General features: G+C 39.9%; 1 protein-coding gene and 1 pseudogene across 2 annotated transcripts; one reads left to right on the top strand and one right to left on the bottom strand.

Moving 5' to 3' along the window:
- Positions 1–829: 829 nt before the first annotated feature.
- Positions 830–3,108, top strand: DKK1 (dickkopf WNT signaling pathway inhibitor 1; the record flags this gene model as incomplete). Its single annotated transcript, XM_080694475.1, has 4 exons — positions 830–1,075; positions 1,323–1,482; positions 2,584–2,727; positions 2,855–3,108. 4 exons carry the CDS (start codon positions 830–832, stop codon positions 3,106–3,108), a joined length of 804 nt encoding a protein of 267 aa, XP_080550601.1.
- Positions 3,109–17,919: 14,811 nt separating this feature from the next.
- On the bottom strand, positions 17,920–18,506 carry LOC308262352 (phosphatidylglycerophosphatase and protein-tyrosine phosphatase 1-like; annotated as a pseudogene). Its single transcript has one exon. The product of its transcript is annotated as a phosphatidylglycerophosphatase and protein-tyrosine phosphatase 1-like (transcript).
- Positions 18,507–21,131: the final 2,625 nt, after the last annotated feature.

Raw genomic sequence — 21,131 nt, forward strand, 5'->3', positions numbered from 1 at the left:
TTGTGTCTGGCTAATAAGTTCATCTACTGCCGTGACGGACCACATTCACACGTTAAAGAACCACATTAAATAGTTGATTATCAACGATTATCAGATGGTCATTTCCCTCTTTTCTTCACCTCTGATGTCATTTCCAAATGCCAGTCTCTCGCCTCCCCCTCTAAACTTCCCCATCAAAAGAAAATTAGTTCTTTTTTATCCACTTTTGATGTGCAAATTTCCTTCTCTTTGCACAGTTTCAAGAGGTGGGGAAGAGAAGGCGGGTGAGGAGGAAGCAACTACACTAAGTTACAGACAAGTCTGCAAGCCCCTCAGTCACCCGCTCGCGGTCAGTTCGCGCTCGCCTCCACTCCCTGGAACTCCCCGGAGCCTTTGAATTTCTGATCGAGGTTGTGTTTAATACTGAGTATTATTTGTGAGCGCCAGGCAGGAAGATTGACAAAAGGGAGAGGGACGATCAGTGGTTTTGCAGGAACTATCAATACCCGGCTCGGGAAAATAATTCCGGTACTAATAACTCCATTCTACGGAGCGCGGCGCTTATTAAAGTCGCCTCCTTCCTGCTGGCTGATAACTTCGCCCCGCGAGCCGGGCGCAGGGGAGGGGTGACGAGTGTCCACACCCCCTCCGTGTACACAAACGCACCCTCCCGGCCCCTCCCAACGCTTTGAAATCCCATCCGGCCCCGCAGTGCGCCCCCGGCCGGACCGCTCCCGCCGCGGTATAAAGGCGGCTGCGCGCGGCGGCGGCCGAGCTCCTGCCCGCGGTCGGGAGCCAGGCTGCCCAGGGGCCCGCCTTCCCCTCTCTCTCCTGCCCGAGTCCCTCTGCGATGACGGCTCTAGGCGCAGCGGGAGCTGCTCGGTTCCTGGTCACCCTGGTGGCCGCGGCGCTTTGCAGCCGCCGAGCGCCAGGGGCGAGCGCCTCTTTGAACTCGGTGCTCGTCAGTTCCAACGCCATCAAGAACCTGCCCCCGCCGCTGGGCGGCGCTGCCGGGCACCCGGGCGCTGCGGTCAGCGCGGCGCCAGGGCTGCCGCCCGAGGGCGGGAGCAAGTACCAGACCCTCGACAACCACCAGGTGAGCGGGGACGCCGGCGTCCGGGATCCTGCGGCCCGGAAGGGGTCCCATCTGGTGAGGAGGGTGCGGAACGTGCAGAGTGTAGCGGACTCAGAGCACCTTTGCAAAGTCCGCTTTGGGGGAGCCCAGGATGCAGCCGCTTTTGCAGAGGCGGACTGACGGGACGGTTCTGAGCATCCCCCAGGTCTAGACGCGTGGGTACTTGAATGCCTGGGCTCTTCACCTTCTCTCCGCTCCCTTCCCATAGTCGTACCCGTGCGCCGAGGACGAGGAGTGCGGAGCGGACGAGTATTGTGCGAGCCCCACCCGCGGAGGCGCCGGTGTGCAAATCTGCCTGGCCTGCAGGAAGCGCCGGAAACGCTGCCTGCGGCACGCGATGTGCTGCCCCGGGAATTACTGCAAGAACGGTGCGTCCTCGAGTTAGCTCCCTTGGGGACTCCAGCCATCCTGCCTTTGGGGCCCCAGAGAAGAAAGAAAATACTCTCAGCTCTGCTAAAGCTGCAGTGCCAGCTGCAAATGGGTGTTCGGCGCGCGGGATTCACTTGAATTATCGCCATTGCCTGTATTTAATCTGGGGGGAAGAGGAGTCCGGAGATCTTGGAGCTCCTCAACTCCCTCTGCATCCCTGGACTTAATAGTTTAGCTCAGAGAGTACTCTTCCATTAAACAAGAAAAAAAAAAGGGGGGGGAGATTATTGGGGGACGGGGGAACCTTGAGTTTAATTTTAGAAAGAGGATTAGGAGGGCTCTGGGATCCTTCTGAAAGGAACCAAGGAAACCGACATTGGCATGTTGCTGTCCATTCCATTTGTTTTCTTAAAGTATCTCTCACGACTTTGCTAGTTGGTCCTCGACCTCCAGATCCTTGGGCTGTCAGCCAGAAGACCATTTATCTGCGCTAGCCATTTTAAAGAAAGATCTCTCCATCCTTCCTCCTCCCTCCACTAAAATAACCCCTCCTCTCTCCAATCAGCCATCGAGGAAAATTTAATGTATCAAAGACTTAGGCTCTAGATAGCCCAAGGGTTCTCCAGTAATAAACTTGCAGGGTGTCTATCCTGCTTTGGAGTCAGCAGTACACCAAGATCAATGAAATCAATCTTTATAACATTGGAATTATACACTAAAGCAATTAGTGAGTGAGCTGGAAGTGTATTTGCTTAACTTTGTCTGGAAGTACCCAAAGAGCACCAAAGGCAGAGAATTTATCTTAAAAAACAAATTTATAAGTGGCTGATATTAAAATGGACAGAAATTTCAATGCACTACCACAGTTAGAGGGCAAGTATTTTAAGTGGCAATGCTGGGATAATGCATATCAGTACACAGTGTTCTCATTGATATTTTGTCCATCTGGGGAGTGTTTGCATTAGCCCCAAGGAGGAAGTTTGGCTTTTGCTTAAAGTAACGGCACAAGAATCTCAATTAGTTCAGACATAGCCTTGATCCGAGCTATTAGCAGTAATCCATTACAACCTGGGAACTAATTGCATTTCTTGCTTTCTCAGGAATATGTATGCCTTCTGATCACAATCATTTCCATCGAGGGGAAATCGAGGAAACCATCATTGAAAGCTTTGGCAACGATCACAGCACCTTGGATGGGTACTCCAGAAGAACAACAGCATCTTCAAAAATTTATCACACCAAAGGTAGATTAGCGTCTTTATATTCATTCTCCTTTGTTAGCACACAGGAAATGTCTTTTGAATCATTCAATGAAGTGATATAAGCTTATCAGTAACTATATGTCTTCTTCTACTGTCTCCTCCTTCACAGGACAGGAAGGTTCTATCTGTCTCCGATCATCAGACTGTGCCACAGGACTATGCTGTGCCAGGCATTTCTGGTCCAAGATCTGCAAACCTGTTCTCAAAGAAGGTCAAGTATGCACCAAGCATAGGCGAAAAGGCTCCCATGGGCTGGAGATATTCCAGCGCTGTTACTGTGGAGAAGGTCTGTCTTGCCGGATACAGAAAGATCACCATCAAGCCAATAATTCATCGAGGCTTCACACCTGCCAGAGACACTAAGCCGGCTGTCTGTACTCAGCGGACTCCTTTTATATAATATATGCTATGGAAATCTTTTAGGAATTTTGTCAGCTCAGTCCTAAGGATGTACAAATATTGTGGTTATAGTTGAGCATTCCGTTGATACCTTTTAAAAATATGGAGTGTAAGAGCCTTGTTTCTTTATGGAACTCCCCTGTGACTGCAGTAAATTACTGTGTTGTAAATTCTCAGTGTGGCACTTACCTGTAAATGCAACAAAACTTTTAATTATTTTTCTAAAGGTGCCACATTGCGTTGTCTGTTCTTCCTTATGTAAATGTTTGTACACATTCATTGTTATCTTGACTCTGATAAATAATCTATATTGGATGGAAATAATAATTTGTGCTTGTAGTCCCTAAGTGCATAACTTTTTTCCCTTTTACTTCTAGAGCCCAGGATGCAAGAAGCTCTTGGGATGACAAGTGATAGGTGCCTAAAATTTAACGTGAAAATCCTAGCTTATTTTCTGGTGTACTGCCTCAATGCTTAGATTATATTTCTCACTTCTCTAGACTATGACAGTCTTTGAAATAAAATTTAATGTCTAATATCATAAAATGTTAGAAGCAGAGATAAATTTTGGGATTGTGACCTTAGAGGGGTGTGTGTGTGTGTGTGTGTGTGTGTGTGTGCGCACATGTTCTAGAGGAACAAAAATGGGACGTGTTTCAAGATGATCAGAGAAATGACTAAATGGAAAGCAATACTAATTTTAAAGAAAATGTGTCCTGTATTGAAAAACTCAAATGATTATGAACTCTGAATCTTACTAGTTTCCAATAAAGTAGTAATATTTTCTAAGTGGTCAATACCTATTGGACAGGGAAGGGATATCCTTGAAGGTAAAACTAAAGAACTTGGTGGTCAGCAGAGAGGATATATGTATATGAAAATACGATGAACAAATACACGATAATCTTTGTGTTAAATCAATTCAAATGTCTTAAATAGTCCTACATTCAAGGAAGGCTTGTTCTAATTACTTTGATAAAAATAATTCTTAAATAGAAATAACAAATTCTCCTATATTCCACTATCTTTTTCTCTTATTAAGTGAGTAGAATATTCCAACTTTTGCTTAACTCAAAATGAAGATATACCAAGTTGAGGATAGGGGTATATTGTTTTTAAAAAAATCCAGGCCATGGAATCTAAACTGCATTTTTACTTGCCAAGTTCGATATTTATACTGGGGAAATGGGAAAACAACCTCCCAATTTATACTTACCCTGTAGTATTCTGAAAGTCTGCACCAAAACCACAAAATGCTGGGTGCAAGGCATTCAAAGAATAGTAGTGACTGATCAATTGTCCAGAAAGTTTCCTTAAATAGCACAGATGCCCTAGAATGGCTGTTGCTTTTTTGTTCCCGGAAGTGGCTCAGGAGCCCAGCCAACAGGACACATGCTTTGGTTGGCTCTTCTCTGAGGGAGCTGGCGGGATGTCTACTGCTACATTCCCTTTGTCTGGAAGACTCAGCCTCCTCTCCCTGGAGAAACTTTCTTTTTCTACTTGTGCTTGTTTTCTGAAGTGCCAGAAAGGCCAATTCTGAGGCCTGCTGCCTCCAATAAAGCACAATAGAGGAAAGGAAACAGGAAACCCTTTCATTGAAAAGAAGAAAGAAGGCCCTTCTGTTTAAGACGCAAAGGGCCATACATTAAGAGCCCTGGTTATTGGATCCCTTCCTAAGGAAGAGACTGTGGCCAGAGACCCTCCATCCCTACACACCTTAGCTCATGAGCCCTAGTTCTAGCCATTCCTGCTTCCCAGCTCAGGGTAGGAGTGAGAGTGAGAAGCAGGCAACATACCTCTTCTTCCCATCCAGGTGGGAGGTTAGTGAGTTCCATGAAGAAGAAATTCTGCGCTTGTATAAAGTTAGAAAAAGTATCAAAATTATAGATACTTTATTCACTTGGAGGTTGGAAGAAAGAAACCAGATACAACATAAACTCAAGGATCATTTAAGAAATCTAGAAACCTTAGATAATGGGCTGCCTCTAATGTTTCCTGGTGGTTGCTTAGTTTTTATGAAATTTAGTTGAATGAAAAATGCATGCATATGGGAAAAAATTCATGAAGTATCTTAGTATATAATGTTAGCACACTCTATATCCTGGCTTGCATATTGGTCTCTTTGAGTATCATTCTATGTAATGTAGAAAGAGGTGACTCATTTGTGTGTGGGGGGGGAGGGGAGGGCAGTACCTGGGGATGGAATCCAAGGAGATTCTACCTCCAAGCTACTTCTACTCCCAGTCCCTTTTATTTTATTTTATTTTTTTGTTTTGTTTTGAAACAGAGTCTCACTAGTTTGCTCAGAGACTCACTACATTGCCAAGGCTGTCCTCTAACCTGTGATCCTCCTGTCTCAGCCTCCCAAGTACTGGGATTACAGATAAAGCAACTCATTCTTTTTAATGGTTGTTTTAAGTGTGTAGTATGTTGCAATGGCTGTCCTCTAATATTTTTAACCAGTCATTATTAACAGACAATTAAGTAGCTTCCAGAGTTTTTACTTTTAAAAATACTGTGCTATAAATAAAAAAAGAAGTGTGTTCCTGTCCTGGCATGGTTGTGGGATAATGATTGAACATTGACATAAAATCTAAAGTCAGAAAGCATCTGCTCTCTGGCTTTTCCTAAGGTCTAGCATGGGCAGAGTGTCAAAGAGCTTGCTTATCACTCACTAATCTACTGATGATAAGCTCTTCCTAAATTTTATCAAAGGAAGAAAAGGGAAATACAGGTTTGGCAATTTCATACTAAACAGTAATCCCTGGCATTCAGTCTTAAGTAGACTTGCTCTCGTTACTTTAATTTTAAAATACTCACCAAGTAAAACCATAAGTTCACTTCCCCCTTTTACAGCTTCCTTAGAAGAGTTGAATGTTTCACACTTTGTTTAATCTATTGATAGAAATGATGATAAGAAGGGCTGGGGATATAACTGAGTGGTGGACTGTTTGCCTAACATGTGTGAGGCTCTGGGTTCAATTCTCAGTATTATGGAAAAAAATTTTAAAAAAGGATAAGAAGACAGCAGGTTTGTAGCCTGCCTCGCTGGCTTAAGAGACCCTGTTTCCAAATAAAAATATAAAAATAGGTCTGGGAGTGTAGCCTGGAAGTAGAAAGGCATGCAGGAACCCAAGTACCACAAAAATAAATAAATAAATAAATAAATAAATAAATAAATAAATAATATACTTTAGGGTGGCTCTAAGTTGCCAAGGCTGGCTTTGAGCCTGTGACCCTACTGTTTCAGCATCCTAAGTAGTGAGATTATAGGCATGTGCCACCATGCCCGTCTCAATAGTTCTAACTGGATGGTAAAATTAGCATTCACTGCCCCTTGTGCAAGTTATACATAAAATCGTTAAATTTTTTTTCATTTTTAAATGATCTATATTTTATAACTTTATCATGCTACTAATATTCTCTTATGTTCTTAGAAAAAATAGATAATGCTACCATATAAAATGTCTTCAAATGAGTACTATAATTTCAATTTTCATATCTTCTAAAATACTACTCAGCATAATATCAAAACATAAATACAAGATTTTATGTCTACACTAAAAAAGCAGAGCATAATCTACACAATTTAGATTCTTATATTCATACAAATATGTACATATGTATGGGTCATTATAAGTTTGCCATATGGTGACTGCTTAGAAATTGTCGGTCATGCCAGGAGTGGTAGCACAAGCTTGTCTCCTCAGTGCTTGAGTGGCTGGAATAGTAAGATCACAGGTTAGAGGACAGCCTAAGCAAGCAGTGAAACTCTAAACGTAGCAAGATCCTGTTTCTAAATAAAAATACATTAGGACTGGGAGTATATCTCAGAGGCCGAATGCCCCTGAGTTCAAGTTTAATCTCTAGTACCACATACACAAACACAAAGACACATAAAAAAAGTAATTGTCACTCACATCAGTAATCTAGAACTACAATCTAGGTAGTGCTATGGATTTCTATTTCTATTTACATTTACTAAAGCTGGTCTGCTCAGTTGACATTATTCTGGCATTTTGAAAGGTGCATACAATACCGGTCTCTAACTTTGAAGAGCTATAATGGAGACAATAAACAAACATTAGTGCAAGGGGTTGATTTAGTAGTTAGAAAAAGTGTCTAGAAAGAGACAAATTTGGGGTAGAGTTGTAGCTCCCTCAGTTTCTAACTACATGATAGGCAAAGAATAGAACCTCATTAATATTGTGGAGAGAGTCTATATATACTTTAAAATGTAGGTTTGAGAATAACACACATTATAATAATACCATTACACCAAGCTCAGGGTAGGCACTAAGTTTAGGTCTTTACTATCTAACAGAAAAACATATATTTTGTTATAACACACACACACACACACACACACACACTCACACACACACATACATTTATATATCTGTATGTCTATAGTGATAAAAAGCTGATAACATATTAACAACTAATTAAATCAAGCTGAAGATAATCAGAAAGGCTTCAGAAAAGAGGCAATATTTAAACCATAATCTTCTTAAAGCCCTTTTATTTCAAAAACAACAAAACATCTAGAGATAGGCATATTTCTATCCGAATTCCAATCAATAGATTTCAGATTAAGCAAAGATTAATATCCATTTCACCTAGCAAAAGAAGAAAAGTAAAGTGAATTAGAATTTGTGATTTTTATTTAGTAGTTAGCTTAAAAAGTAATTAGAATGAGTCTTTCTTGATATAGGAGTATCTAAGATACAAAATGAAAGCAGAAAGAAGACCTAATTTAGAATGACACTTCTCATGAAAATCAGTATAGATGGTATTCTGCAAACTGGCCTCGTTATCTTGCTCATAATTTCTGCTCTGTTGCAACTTAACACAGTGCCATACGATTTGTCATGGTGGCACATATTCTGTCCCCAATATAAATGACCTTCCAGTTAATTCAACTCAGCTAATTGCTCAGCTTCTCAAAGACTCCACCTCAAGTCCTGGTCAGGGGTTCTTATTGGCTTATCTTCTATCAGGGTTCACATCTGGTCTAGTTGTCTAATGCGGCTATGCAGAATAAACATGACTTATGGCATCCAGTCCAGCTTACACAGGAACCATAGTAGTTCTGCAAGAAGGGTTATATAGAGACAGGAACCACAAAGTCACTTCTACCCAAAATCGTTCTTTTAAAGATGAGAAGTTGTTCACAAGATAGAACAGAAAGGAAAGGGTACTGAAGATGGTATCAATGTAAGCAAAATTATGCAGCTGCAAAAAAATTTTTTTTAATGTATACTATATACATTAAGAAAAGAGGTAGCCGGGCCTGGTGGTGCACGCTTGTAATCCCAGCATTTGGGAGGCTGAGACCGGAGGATCGTGGTTTGGAGACAGCCTCAGCTACTTAGTGAGGCCCTCTGCAACTTAGTGAGACCCTGTTTCAAAATAAAGATTAAAAAATAGGGCGGGGGGTATAGATCGGAGGCCGAATGTCCCTGGGTTCCATCCCCAGACCCTCAAAAGAAAAAAGAGGTAATATTCTACTGTAGCTAGAATGCAACATACCTGAGTGAAAGATTTGAGTTTTGGGGAATAAAATTTGTTGCCCAGGAGGAACGGATTAAAACTCTTTTTGGCAACAGTCATGGTATTGGGTTGGAATAAAGTTGAAGGGAAGTTGGAGACATATTTGTTTAAAAAAGATTCGGAGATGAGACAGCATTCCTAAATCATGATAATTTCCATTTTGTCAAAAAGGCAATAAAATAAGGACAACATGGCCAGGTGTGGTGGCACATACCTGTAATCCTAGTACATGGAAGGCTGAGACAGAAAAATCTCAGGTTTGAGGCCAGCCTGTTGAGGACAAGACACTGTTTAAAAACAAAACATTGTTGAAGGACTGGGGGTATCATTTGAAAGTAAAATGCTCCTAGGTTCAATTCCCGGTACGAGAAACAAAGCAAAAAGTTATAGTACCATTTAAATTCTGTAAGAGTTGGAACTAAAAAATTAGGTTTTGTGACAATTCTGTTTGGGGCTAATAAAATTAATGCACAGGTTTTACAAATTATGTGAATTTGTTTTGCCATAAAGTTACAAATTACAATAATATTATAGGGCCTATAAATATTATTTAATGTAAATATTCTATAAATATTATTTAATGTAAAATTATCCCTGTCCCCTCCCCTTGCTGGGGATCAAACTCAGGGCCTCCTGCATGCTAAGCACGCACTCTACCATTAAACTGTACCCTCAGGTCCTAAATGTAAAATTATCTTTGGAGGGCAATAGAAACCAATCCATTGCCATTATAAGCTATTTTTAAATTTTTATGGTAAAAAGTAAAATTAGTTGAAATCATGAACTATAGATAGCATAACTCTGTATTATATTTTACAATATTTCACAACTTTCTTCTTGTTAGCAAAATAGTACTTTTAAAAGCAGTCCTAGATTGAAAACTTTCACATATCTTTGACACTCTGAAGTTCAAATTAAAAGCAGATGAGAGAAGGCGTTTGGACTGTGAGGGGTTTTGTTGTTTTTGGAAGAATCTTCAAGCAGTCGCTATATCAGTCAGCACAGATGTTCCTCTTCTTCGTATGAAGAGCAGGGAGCCAAACTTCTCCAAAGAGCTGAAGAGGCACCAGTTACCCTCGGTGGAATGATGGGCTTTACAGCAATTGTTGCAAATGGGTTGTAAAAACTGAAGCACAAGAGAAATACTACAATGTCCATTTAACTGATCCCGATGTGGCAGCCATCCAAGGCTTTGTTGGGAGAGCAGTGACTCTTGGTAGGGGCTATTCCATGTATCAGGAATCCTGGACCAAATATAAACCTTAAAGAGAGGATGCCATCTTGGTCTTTTCAAAGTACTTGATTTCTCATAATGAGGTGGCATGTTTATGTTGAAGATCATTTGAATGGATTCAGATTGAAGATTGGCTTTTTTTCTCATAGGCTTGATTTTCTTGGTGACAAATTTATTAGTGACTAGTTCATTGACTAACTCATTCAGGAGAGCCATGTTAACACAGAAGAAACACGTTAGATGAGTGCACTTAATGTCTACTTCCTAACATGCTTATGATGAAATTAGTTCTAAGAGGATAACACACCAACCTGGAAGTATTCATCATTAGCTGAAGAATACCATGTGCTTTGACTGTTAGTATCCCAATATCATGGTCTGGATTTAGAATGACCCCCTCAACCTCACAGAAACAAGGTGGCAATGCTGGAAGCAGGGCTTGGAGGCTAAAGAGGAGTCCCTGAGGGTCTGGCCTCGGGATTATATATTGGTTCCTCCTCCTCCTGGTTCTTTCTGCTTCTGACCTCAATGATGAGAGAGCAAAGCCCTCTCATCTCCCTCTCTTCCGTTCCAGCCAGCAGCCCCTGACATGGCAGTTTCTGGCCTTCCATGGACTGAGCCCTCTAAGGAAATCCACAAGGAAAGGTGTGCAAGCAAATCTTCCTTCCTCCAAGTCATACGGTCAAATCTTTGATTAGTAGGAGCATTGATTTAAGAACTAATTTGTAAATATGAGGGTAACAGAATTCTGGGTTTCAGCTTAGCTCTTGCTTAATTGCAGAATGATATATTTGTTGCTATTATATTAGGATAATTTAGTATTATCAATTACTAATAATCATAATAATAATAATGGAAATAGATTTCTTTTTCTTTTCTTTTTTCTTTTTTCTTTTTTGGTGGTACTGGGGTTCCTGGAAGCCCTTCTACCTCCGGGCTACACTCACAGACCCATTTTATACTTTTTTATTTGGAAACAGGGTCTCTTAAGCCAGTGCGGCTGGCTTCGAACCTGTGTGATCCTCCTGTCTCCGCCTCCCAAGCGCGGGGATTACAAGCGTGCGCCACTACACCAGGCAGAAGTAGGTTTCTTAGTACTTAGTACTAACACAAAGATAAACGAAGACTATTTTTTGAGTGTGCTCAGTATTTTTATTTTGTCTGTAAGAAACAGAAATTTTAAGTTAAACACATTGCTTTTTTTTTTTTTTTGCAGTTCTGGGAATGGAACCCAGGGGCATTCTACCTTTGAGCTACAACCACAGCCCTATTTTTTTATTCTTTGTTTTGAAACAGGGTCTCACTGAGTCGCAAAGGGCGTCACTAAGTAACTGAGGCTGTCCTCGGACCATGATCCTCAGCTTCACAAATGTTGGGATTACAAGTGTGCACCACCATGTCTGGCCACATTGCCTATTTTTTTTAAAAAGAGCAAATGATAATGCCTAGTCTTGGTATAGGTGCAGAAATCCCAGCACTCTGGTATGCTACTAACAAAAGCTACAATTACTATTACCTTTGCAAAAGGCAATTTTGCATATTTTAAAATGTAAAAACTCTGTTGCAGTATCTTTATTTCTAGAAATTTATTTTAAGGACAGAAGCATAGATATTTTAAAAGTTAGAAAAGATATCCAATAATATTTAATTTATGTATGCCACTAAAATATTCTACACTCATTAAAATTATAGAAATGTTAAGAATTCACCAGGTTGAAATGTTTGAAAAAAGTATAGTACAGAACATGCTTGGTATGATTTGAATTACTTATAGAAACATCAACATCTAATTTAAATCTAATAGAATGTGGAACTATTTAATCTCTTTTCATTCTTTTTCATTTTTTTCTGACAATACAATAAGAAAATTTTTTTTATTAAATTTTAAGGTAAGGCTGGATCTTGGATTTACCTCATAAACTTTTTAAAGTAGATGTTTAGATATGCTTCATTCTGAATAAAAAATTACTATTAGTGCTGAGTTACTCCTTTCTGAGTTTTCTCAAAACTATGAAAAGGAATCTATCCCTTACTGACCAAAAGTTTTTTTTTCTTTTACAATGATGGAGATTGAATCCAGGGCCTCACATGTGCTAGGCAAGTACTCTACCACTGAGCCATATCCCCAGGCCATTGACTAAATTCTTTTCCATTCAAAAATTACTGAGAAAAAGAAATGCAGCTGGGAAGAAATGACATAGGTATTTGTTGAATGGAGAACAAATGAATGAACAAGAAACAACAACTGTGCCAAATTTAGTAAAATTACAACAATACAGAGTATCCTAAGACAAATAATTTAAAATATCCAAAAGAAAAAACAAAATAGGCAAAGAAAAATCAGAATTTCATACTAATAAATATATTCGCTGGGCAGGGTGGTGCATGCCCAGTATTTGGGAGGCTGAGATAGAAGGATCACTAATTTGAGGCAAACCTCAGCAAGTTAGTGAGGCCTCAGCAACTTAGTGAGAACTTATTTCAAAATAAAATAAAATATGGCTGAGAGTATAGCTCAAAGGTAAAATGCCTCTGGGTTCACTCCTAGTAACACACACACACACACACACACACACACACACACACGCACGCACACACACACTCATTTTTCCTATGATGTGTCTCCATATTTACTTTGTCAACTATTATGTATTGTGAGGTACTGACAGGCAGTGTGCATAAGTCACAAAGTACATGACCCACTTGGCAGGTGTGGTCTTAATGTAGAATCTTTATTTGTGAAAATAACATCACACTCTCTTTCTGTCAACACAATTAACCTATTAAGTCCCAAATATTTATTCCATGGAATATTTCAACAAAATTGACATAAGTGCATTAAAATAGGTTGAAAATAATAATCTAGAACTTATATACCCTTTATGTATATTTTCGTATGTATAAACTATATATTTTCAAATGTTCTGATCACTGGCATAGATCAAGTCAAAAGAGCAGAACTCGAAAAATACAATAGATCTAATCAAAAGAACAGAACTACAAAGCCAGACTTATTGGCAAATGCATGTAATCCCAGTACTCGGGAGACTGAGATAGGAGGATCCAGATTCCCCGCCAGCCTCAGCTATTTAGAGAGACCCTCCGCAACCTAGTGAAACTCTGTTTCAAAATAAAGAATAAAATAGGGCTGGGGGTGTAACTTCAGAGGTTGAATGCCCCTGGGTTCCATCCCCAGCACCACACACACACACACACACACACACACACACACACACACAGAATAGAATTATAAAAACTTTTAATTTATTTAAAAAGTTACCACACATGTATATTTGTCATTCAGTTTAAGTTTTTAGAAGTATTCAACATCTGGGATGATGAGACGTAACACATTTTGAAAGCTCTCAGACAGCTTGGCTTAGAATCTTGCTGCCAGGAAGATTGAATTTCATAACTAATATAAATAGAAAACCAGAGGATATAACCTATTTATTCTGGGAGCTCCGCATATTTCACACTTTTATCACCAGTTTCTATTACCTTTTTGATTAAGTAGTGCCAGGTGCTCGCATGCCATGATGAGTAGGTGGCCTAGTGTCCAAAATGCTTAAAACAAGCCAACAGCCAGACTTTCCAGCTTGTAAAGCTATATCCATTAGATCCACTCTCAGCAAAATCGAGCCACTGGCATTTTTTTCTCATATTAACACTTCATTCAACAGCTTTTTCCTCACTGTTTGACATCATCTCTCTCTTTTATTCTACTTGGTTCACAGTTTTTATCCATCTCTTCTCATCTCATTTCCTCACCCTTTATGTAGGGCCGCAATGGTTTAGTTTTTTTTGTCTCTTATTCTAGCTACCTAGACCTTCATAGCATCCTCCTCCTAGACCTGTCCTTTTAGTCTCACACCTTGTGACAGAAGCTGTTAGCTAATCTCCAAACCTGTTGTCCTTTCCTCCTGGGAACATTACCTATCCTTCCCTGCAATGAGATGAGGTCATATGACTGAGCTTGGCCAATGTGATGTGAGCGTGGATGCCCCTCTGCATGTGCCTCCCTCAGAAGGTGTGCCCTCTGCTGCAGATAGTAAGGGAGGCAAGGACAGTCCTGCTATTGAGAGGCAGAGTCTCTTTCAACCCGGGTTTCTAAATAATAGCACAAGTGCATTTCCCCTGCCCCGACTTATGTATAAAAACAAACTTTAAGTGTGATAAATCATTTAGACTCAGTTTAAAAAAATACGACTTTAACATATACCTTAAGCTTTAACTCTACTTTCTTTATTCTCCTTAATGATATGATGAGGAAATCAAGGCAAAAAGTTTAAATTGTGCAGTTACTAAGCAACAGAACCAGAATTTAGAACCAGAGTGTCTCTCCAAAGCACTAGCTCTTAACCACTAATAGAGCTGGGTATTTGGCCATCTAAAGTTCCATACCCCTTAGGTTGATTAATAGTTATATTAAAAATAAGCTAACATTTGCTGAAGAGCATCAGTACAGCAACGGAAACTATCAAGAACCTCAACACAGAGCCAACAGAATGGGAGAAGATTTTTGCCACATACTCCTCTGATAGAGGACTAATATCTAAAATACACAGAAAACCTCAAGAAACTCAGTATTAAGAAAACAAATAACCTGATTAAAAATAGGCAAGGAAACTAAATAGACACTTTACGAAAAAAGAAATTTAATGGCCAGTCAATGCATGAAAAAATGCTCAACATCTTTAGCAGAGAGGTGCAAATCAAACTACCCTGAGATTTCACCTAACTCAAACTAGAATGGCAATCATTCAGACAACAACAAATGCTGGCAAAGATGTGGAGAAGTGGGAACTCTAATACATTTTTGGTGGGATTGCAAATTAGCGCAACCACTTTGGAAAACTGTATGAAGGATTCTCAGAAAAATGGGAACAAACTTACCGTATGATCCAGCAATACCACTTCGGGGTATCTGCCCAAAGGAATGGAAACCAAACAACACACTAATGCATTCGCATCTATGTTCATAGCTGCACAATTCACCATTGCCAAACTGTGGAACCAGCCAAGATGTCCGTCAACAGATGAATAGATTACATAACTATGGGATATGACACAGTGGAATTTTACTCACTCATAAAGAAAAACACAATTATATCATTTACAGGGAAATGGATGGAGCTGGAGAACCTTATGCTAAGTGAGATTAGTCACAGAAAAGAAGAAATTGGATGCTTTCCCTAATATGTGAAAGCTAGGGAGAAAATAGGTCATAAGAGGAACTCTAGATGAAGAAGGAGATACTGTAGATGAACAAATAAGGTGACCTGAGGGGATAGGAGGGGGGAAGAGGGAAATTCTCTAATGTTCCTAATGTACATTAACAAACATATCAGACATGAGAAGGAGGGAGGGGAAAGGAATGGGGTGGGAATTGGGTAAAGGCTAATTGGGTGATTTGTGCATGTATGCCTCCACCATCTTGTATTCTAATTAAGATGTATAACTACAATGCACCAATAAAAAGTTAAAAAATAAGCTAACATTTATACATTAATTTGGAAAAGGCAACATCTCAAGTTTCTGAATTGGTAAACTTTATTGTGTGTATATGGTCCTGGGAATTGAGTCCAGGGGCATTCCACCTTAAAGCTATACTCCCAACCCTATTTTTTATTTGTTTTTAAATTTTTTTTAAGTTTTTAAATTTTGTAAATTTTTAAAAATTTTAAAATATGGAACATATTGAAAACAGTGTACATTCAGACTGTGCTTGGTGCCTCTTCCGCCCACTTCCCTTTCTCCCCCTCTCAACAATGAGTGTCCAGGCTAACCATGAACAATTTTACACATATTCAGATGTAACTTCTCCATTAATCAACCTCAGCCTTCTTACTCTCCTATCTTTCCATTCTAGTTTTGCTGAGATTTCCCCTCCATTATCTGGAGTCTCTCTGGTATCCCCAGTGCTCCCGTTTGGGTATATTAGAGAAAACATATGTCCCTTCTTTTTCTGTGCTTGGCTGATCTCACTTAATATAATGTTCTCCAGGTCTTTCTATCTTCTTGCGAATGACATGATTTTGTTCTTCTTTATAGCTGAGTAGATTGAATAGAATTCCATTGTGTATATTTCCTTTTTTTTTTTGCAATCCATTCATCTGTTGATGGAGACCTAGGTTGGCTCCATATTTTGGCTATTATGAATTGTACTGCTATGAACATGGGTATGCATATGTTACTGTAGTTCTCTGACTTTATCCCCTTTGGAAAGACACCCAGGAATGGTATGGCTGGATTGTATGGTGGATCTATTCCACTTTTCTAAGGAATCTCCACACTGATCTCCATATTGGCTGAACCCGTTTGCACTCCCACCAGCAGTGTAAAAGAGTTCCTCTTTCCCCCCATCCTTGCCAGCATTTGCTATTATTTGATTTCTTTATGCTTGCCGCTCTGATTATTAGACCAGACACTGTGAAGTTATTAGAGGAGGGCATCAGCTCAACACTCCAACAGGCATGGGCAGTAACTTTCTCAACAGGACCTCCAAAGCTCAGAAAATTAAAGCAAGAATTAACAAGTGGGAGGGCATCAAACTAAAAGGTTTCTTCTCATCAAAAGTAACCATCAAGAACCTAAAGAAAAAGCCTACAGAATGGGAGAAGATCTTTGCTAGCCACCACTTTGATAGAGGGCTAATATCCAGAATATACAAAGAGCTCAAAAGACTCTACACTAGAAAAACAAATGAACCAATCAAGAAATGGGCAACTAAACTCAGTAGACACCTCACAAAAGAAGAGACACAAATGGCACAACATTAATGAGGTAGAACCTGGAGACAAGGTTGAACTTTTGTACAGTTGTAAGTTTTAAGGGTGTCTGATAAGAAGATGGAGGTATTTAATATGTGGTCATTCTGCTAAAATTGTGCATTGATTCTAATGTGCAGAGCTTTGAGCATGTCCTTGTATGAGTTCTACTTTGGTCTACCTGTTAATGTAATCTTTGCTATAAGTACATTGCAGTGGTGGCATGTCTGGTTCTTCCTGAAGAGGATTTTGCACATCAGTTTAGGATTAGGGAGAAGCGAGGTGCTTCCATGGATGCTACTGATTACATTTCAAGAGGCACAATTATTTTATAGTCTCATAGACAAGTATTCCCCAAATTCAGCTCACCATCTAAAACTGCTGAGAAGCTTTTTTAAATGACAGATTCCTAGGTCCCTTCCAAACCTACTGAATCTAAATCTTGGGACTGGACCTATGAAAGCCCTCGCACTGACTATCATTGTACATCTAATTTCTAATCCATTGCTACATTACCCTTAATAAAAATGCTCACTCCCAACAGTATAGTCATTAGAGGCTCTGTGAAGAGAATGAAATGATCATTTGAGGACTTCGTGTGGAACAGTACATGAGCTTGGGAATGTGGGTAATTTCATATGATGCTTGTAACAATCCTAGCAGATTTAGCATGGAACAGAACTTGAGCTTGGATACATATTTAATTTTAGGTGATGCTTATAACAATCCTAGAAGGTATACAAAAGCTCACTGTAGCCAGCAGGCCACATACAGGAGGTGATGAGGGACAAATTGATATCCTAACATTACACAGCTAAGAAATAGCTGAATGATGACTGAAGTCAGGACAGTTTTGCTCCCGAAGACCACTCTGTGTGAACAGGAATAACAATGGTGACTACTTTTGAGGGTGTTGGAGGATACTCTCCTCCTCCCTCGCTTACCGCCTTTGCATTTACTTCTTTGAGAAAACCTCAAACTTGTAAAGAGAGAAACCAAAGCAAATACAAACTGACAAGCTAAAACCTGAGTCACTCCAAAAGTTTTTAATAACCATTTTAATCTCATAAAGCCTCACATTAATTTTTTTCCCAAATTATCCACTATTTATCACATCTCTTGTTTGTTCAAGTGTAGGCTTAAGCCCCTTTGGTCCTGAAAATGTTTTTTATTCTGTATCAAGCAGGGTTGTCCTGAAATCTTTCCAGTCCATATACTTCATGTCTTTGATGTGTTACAACTGTAATTCTTTGGTTCCCCTGCAGAAATCTCCTTGTGGAACTCTTTGAGAACTTCCAACTGGCTGGGTCTGATGTAGATGTGGGATCGAATCTTGGTGATGGCTTTTATTGCTTCCTCTGGGGTCCAGTGGTGCAACTGAATCAGATACGCTGCGACCATAGTGGCACTTCTGGAGCGCCCGGCTTTACAATGCACGCAGACAGACTGGCCCAGGGACTGGTACTTGAGAGCAAACTGGACTCCTCGGTGGAGGTTGGCCAAGGTGGGGATCCCGGTCATGTCGACTGTGCTGAGACGCAGCTGCTCAACTCCTACTTTTTTCCATTCCCTGGAGGAGTTGCACAGGAAGCGCGTCTCGTAGGGCTCGTTCATGGTGATCACCCCGCGCACATTCTCGTCCTGCACCAGCTGGCCCGTCATGGCGCGCAGCTGCAGCGCGCCCAGCAGCACCGCGCCCTCGATGCGCGCCGGCCCGGCACCTTCCCGCGGACCACGGTGTACAGCAGCGTCGGGTAGAACAGCACCCGGGCCAGGCCGGCCTCCAGCCACTCAGCCGCCGCCATGCCGCCCGCCCGCGCGGGAGAGCTGCCCGGCCCGCGCTCGCGCCCCGCGGCCAGGGGGGGGGGGGCTGTTTCCAAATAAAGTATAAAATAGGTCTGGGAGTATAGCCCGGAGGTAGAAAGAGAAAGCCTCTGGGTTCCACCCCAGTACCACCAAAAAAAAAAAAAAAAAAAAAAAAAAAGAAAGAAATTGAAGCCAGATGCGTTCTTCCTTTGAGCTACATTCCTAAACTGATTTTATATTATTTTCTATTGTGGAACAGGGTCTTGCTGAGAATCTTGTTACGTTATTGAGGCTGGTCTCAAACTTGCAATATTCCTGTCTCTGCCTCTCAAGTACTGGGATTACAGATGTGCGCCATCACAGCACGAACTCTCCCCTGATCCAGCTCAGGTTTTCTGTGCTTCCAAATGTTCTTTCTTATAACTCTTACTCCAATATCAATAAATTATTTTAATATTTCTTTGTTAAATGTATGCCATTCTCGTCATACTGCAATCTTTATGACTATGAGGATATAGTTCATCTGTCCACAGCACCCAGTTCTGGCTTTACCTAACAGTAGTTGTTCAGCAAGGAATTACAGACTGAATTAATTAACTCCCCCTGGAGCTCCCTTTAAACGGATTTGTTGCTGTATCATTCATAATATTCATAAACATGCCAAAATCCTCAGTAGGAACATAATTTATTTTTCTCTAAGAGAAATATTTAGCTGCATTAAGTTAAGTCATGGTCTTGCAAACTTTGTATTTTTATGAATTACCTAATTTTATATAGATAAATAATATACTCATAATTAAATAAAAATTTAATGAAAATGTTCAATTTTATTATTCTTCACAGTTGCTGGATTTAGATACTTATATTGTAGAACATAATAAATTAATAATTAGTTATAAATTATTGAAAATATATATTTTCTCCTGACATAAAATACTCCCATGCATTTTGCTGTTTGTCTTATATGATTCAATGGCTTTGAGAACATCTTGTTGAATGATTTGTCTTATTCTGACTTCCAATATAATTATTTTTATGTGTGGTACTAAAGATTGAGCCCAAGTCATTTTACCTGCTAGCTATACCCCATATATATATATATATATATATATATATATATATATGTATATATGTGTGTGTGTGTGTGTGTGTGTGTGTGTGTGTGTGTGTGTTACTGGGGATGAAACCCAGGGGCATTCTGCCTCTGAACTACACCCCCAGCCCTAGTTTTTATTCTTTATCTTAAAACAAGGTCTCATTGAATTGCAAAGGGCCTCATTAAGTAACTGAGGCTGTCAGCAAACCGCAATCCTCTGGTCTCAGCCTCCCGAATGGCCACAAACCTGCGATCCTCCTGTTTCAGTCTCCCAAGTACTGGGATTACAAGTGTGTGCCACCACACCCAGTTTTCCAATAGTAATTCTTATTCACTGAGATCGATCAATCATACAGTTCCATCTGGCTTTACTTGTTCTTGAAGATTGACCATACAACAGATTCTTTCATTTTTAGCAAATCTACCATTTCTAAAGAGCAATGGAATATTTTCAACCTCTGAACTGAAACTCAGGCAAAAGCCCCAACTAAATTAAAACAAATTCTGTAGATGTCGTTAGTCAGTCAGTAGTTTCCTAAAATTGTTTCACATTAGTCAACACCTGGGTAGCTTCCAAAACTCTATGTGTCTGTGCTTTACCCCACGAATTGTGTTTGGCTGATTGGGGCTGCGGCCTAGGCTTTGGTATTTCTGAATGACTGACAGGTTATTCCAACAAGGTAAGTTTGAAAATCACTGTAATTAGTTTCTGCCTTTTTCAAAGTCGCAGAAGTTGTGATTGCAACTCAGTGAGACCTTGTTTCAAAATGAATAAAAAATAGGTCTGGAGGTGTAACTTGGAGGTGGAATGCCCCTGGGTTCCATCCCTAGTACCGCAAAAAAAAAAAAAAAAAAAATGAATGCATGCATATCTATGTTCATAGCTGCGCAATTCACAATTGCCAAACTATGGAACCAGCCAAGATGTCCAGCAACAGATGAATGGATTTCAAAATGATGGGATATGTACACGATGGGATTTTACTCAGCCATAAAGAAGAACAAATTTTACAGAGAAATGGACTGAACTAGAGAACATTATGCTAAGTGAGATTAGTTGGTTACAAAAAGTAAAAAATTGAATACTCTCCTTAATATGTGGAAGCTAGAGAGAAAATGGGTCATAAAAGGAACTCTAGATGAAGAATAAGAAACCATAGATGAGCAAATACAGTGACCTAAGTGAGGGAGATGGAAGGAGGGTAAGAGGGAAATTTCCTAATGTACATGATGTACATTCACAAACATACAAAGTACATTCACAAACATATCAAAGTCTTGTACTCCATTAATATTTATGATTATAATGCACCAATAAAAACTTTTTAAAAAGTGAGGTTTAAAATAACTTTCACTTGACTTATTAGTCAAGACCATCATAGCAAGGTCTTCTGAAGTACTAATTAAATTATCATGTAACCGAGAAATTTATAGGCCAATAGGGAATACACACATTAACACTACTATTAATATCACTTTGTGCCAACTTCACAAAATTCCCAGAGCAAAGAATGCAACTTAAAACCAG

The sequence above is a fragment of the Muscardinus avellanarius genome (genome assembly GCF_963383645.1).
Source record: "Muscardinus avellanarius genome assembly, chromosome: 4".
Lineage (NCBI taxonomy): Eukaryota > Metazoa > Chordata > Mammalia > Rodentia > Gliridae > Muscardinus > Muscardinus avellanarius.